The sequence below is a fragment of the Saccostrea echinata genome, unplaced genomic scaffold (assembly GCF_033153115.1).
Source record: "Saccostrea echinata isolate AGI-Se365-2 ecotype Australia unplaced genomic scaffold, CSIRO_AGI_Sech_v1 ptg000029l, whole genome shotgun sequence".
NCBI lineage: Eukaryota > Metazoa > Mollusca > Bivalvia > Ostreida > Ostreidae > Saccostrea > Saccostrea echinata.
The window spans coordinates 33,811,770-33,814,923 of record NW_026889778.1 but is presented as its reverse complement, the minus strand read 5'-3'; the positions used below and the strand labels follow the sequence as shown (position 1 = coordinate 33,814,923).

Below are 3,154 nucleotides of genomic sequence, written 5' to 3'. Positions count from 1 at the left end.
TATAATAATATAAAAAAAAAAACACACACACACATACACACAAACAAACAAACAGACAAAGCAAAATACATGTATAAAAATCAAATACAAAACATAAAAAGTCATCACGTGATGTGATACATCATGTGATAAAAACATACTGTTCCGTGGTACTACTATCACTTGATTTCAAACTTTATGTACAGCGAGGTTGCTCCTCTCTCTCATCTTTTATGAAAACAATTTAAAGGCATCAGACCAGGATCCACAAACATTTTCAAACAGATTGGGATTTTCTTTATAACAATGAAACGCCACGCTTTGATCATCATCCACTATGTTTTCCGTGAGGAGTTTTCGAAAAGTTTTCTTGTAGAGTTTTTCATATTTCAAAATGGCTCCAGCGTCACCCCCAAAGAACTCTCCAGTTAAAACAGGGTCTATTTGGACTTTATGAAGGTCTTTGATATCTTTATATAACGCTGGATCGTTCAATTCAATAAAGGTGATCTTGTTGCGTTTACTTAAAAGAACTGTAGGCTGAAAGTTCTTCCATTTGGTAAGGTCATCTCCGTGTCCATGCCCGGCATCAATCCAAAAGAAATGTGTACTGTTAAAAGGATTTTTTCTTACAGCATCTGACAAAAAAGAAACTTTGTTGTTCACCACGATTAAATATTTTGAGGAAAACGCTTCTGGATGATTAAGCATTTCGTTGGAATCTCGGAATTCTGGAGAGACAAGGACATGTTCAATATGCTGTCTGAATCGGTAGTATTCTAAATTAGTAAATGGTAGCGAGTATGACTGTGTTCTGTGATGTAGATTTTTCCTTTCATCCAACACAACTTTTTGAACTGATTCGTCGGAATAGATGATCATTTTTACATTCAAGCTCAGGACTTTCCTGAAATAAGATAAGTATTCATCGAAACTTCGATGGAAGTGTGTCCAGTTTTCCCGACCAATGTCGTACAGAGCCGTCACGAAAACGGCCTCCTGGGTTGGTTGGTGTGTCTGGCCGTTCTGCACTGGATTAAAAAGATCAGATCGTGTTATGTCTTATGAATGAATCAAGAAAAGAAAAAAAAAACATTCGTATACATGTAACAACAGTTAAATTAAATAAACTTACCATTGTGGAGACACAGGAAAAATACTAAGGATATTTCAGCATATATGTACTTAGGCATTCTAGTATTCTACACATATACTGTATATTTTGTGTATACTAATGCTGGGCGATAACTTGGTGTTTACGTTAAAACCCGGATCTGAGCTAGTAAAATATACACACGGGCAGCAATTATGCATGTTAGGGACAGATCACACCTCCAACTGATGACATAGTGAAGTTATACATGTTATAAACAGATACCAAAATTAGCAAAGCACAAGCACGTATTACATAGAAAGTAGAGATAAAACTCTGTATATGGTTTTACTATTTATTTCTCCGCTTTGAGTAAACTTGTTTGAATATTATTTCTAAAATTAAATGTTTTCTATTTAAAGTTCATTTTTCTCTTTAGTCTTCTAGAGACTTTTGGGTCAGCCTTGAATAAAATAGAAGATTATTCTCAGTTTACATAGTGTACCAAAGAAAGCACGCACTTTATATTGTTCACTTCCAATGCTATTCTTTCGTCTTAAATATATAAATATTATTCAATATCAAATAATATAAATATTCAATGTATTGTTGAAACTTTCCACAAAGTTCATAATGTGGATCCTGTTTACATCCTGTTACAGCTGGACATTGGGAGGGAAGAGTCTATTACTTAACCAGTCAGGCAGTTCGGAAAAACAAATCCCGGTATGACTCTAGATTATGTAATTGGAGAGGGAAGGCCTAACCCGATTGAATTGAATGACCTAATAGTTTCTGTCTTTTTCATATAGATGTTATAAAATCCTTTGTAATCTAAGTATAATTAAGTAAGGCAATTATTTGAACTTAGGAAAGGAAACTGCTTATATAATTTGTATAAAAAAAAAAAAAAAAAAAAAAAAAAAAAAAAAAAAAAACCCGAAGTATAAATTAATGGAAAGGAATTAAGAATAATAAAGAATGGATTAAAATACTGAGCTAAAAAACATGTCCGCATCCACTAATCAACAAAGGAATCTAAAAATTTAAAAAAAAAAATAATAATAACCCCAATATCACCCCCCGAAAACTAAACTAAGGCAGTTGAGAACTTGGTTATCAATTTCAAGCAGGTATATATTGGAGTTCATTTGTTTCTTTCTGGCACGTTGTATCATCTTTGAAAAAAAAGATGGGAGGAGGGGCAGAAAAAAGACAACTTGCTTAAAATAACAAATAACTTTAACAAGCCAACAAAAGAAAAAAAAGAAGGGGGGGGGCAAACTCGAACATCTTTTAACGTGTGGACGTGTGTGTGTCTTGGGGGGGGGGGGGGGGTGAGGTTAAGACTTCTTTCACAGCAAAATACCATTTATACTTATTCATACACATTTGCCTAGTTTGCCTATACTAAGGTGGTGGGCTGGGCAGCTTTTCAACGAACATTTTAAGCAGTAAAATGATGTGTCCCATCCCCGCCCCGTGATACTACGACCCTTTACATGTATTTATTAAGGAAACGGAACAAAAATACTAGTACATCTGATTTACACATGAAATAAACATAAAATATAAGTGAAAGTACCGGTAACGGTTAAGCAGAACATAAACGGTCAGTTTCATAGCCAACCCAGGTTGGTTAAATCCTTATCCAGTCTGGAAGGAATAAAAACCATTTGCTAAGAACATATTCCGCTCAGGTAGAAACATTATCAAGTAACTTTTAAAACCTAAAACTGAACCTAAAACATTCAGTTTAAAACCTAACCAAGTCGGGCAGAAATTATAAATAAGGCAAATTAGAAACCTAATCTACTCATGCGCGAACTGCAAACAGTCAGTTTAGAATCTAACCCAGTCAGACAGAAACAGGAACAAGTCATACAGTTTAGAACCTAACCCAGTCAGACAGAATCATAAACAGTCCGTTAAGAACCTTACCCAGTCAGACGAGAACCTAACCCAGTCAGACAGAATCATAAACAGTCAGTTAAGAACCTAACCCAGTCAGACGGAAACCTAACCCATTCAGGCAGGAACATAACACAATCAATTTAGAACCTAACCCAGTCAGGCAGAAAC

The 3,154-nt window shown here is 34.9% G+C and overlaps 1 protein-coding gene across 1 annotated transcript; it reads right to left on the bottom strand.

The window, feature by feature from the left end:
• Positions 1-210: 210 nt before the first annotated feature.
• On the bottom strand, positions 211-1,172 carry LOC133194251 (protein HtrL-like). Its single transcript, XM_061330246.1, has 2 exons — positions 1,115-1,172; positions 211-1,010 (listed from the first exon to the last, which is right to left on the bottom strand). Exons 1-2 carry the CDS (start codon positions 1,170-1,172, stop codon positions 211-213), a joined length of 858 nt encoding a protein of 285 aa, XP_061186230.1.
• Positions 1,173-3,154: the final 1,982 nt, after the last annotated feature.

Coding starts and splice junctions, on each gene's coding strand:
- LOC133194251 (XM_061330246.1), bottom strand. CDS start 1,172: ATGCCTAAGTACATATATGCTGAAATATCCTTAGTATTTTTCCTGTGT. Junction 1,011..1,114: donor TTTCCTGTGTCTCCACAATG/GTAAGTTTATTT, acceptor TTTTTAATCCAG/TGCAGAACGGCCAGACACAC.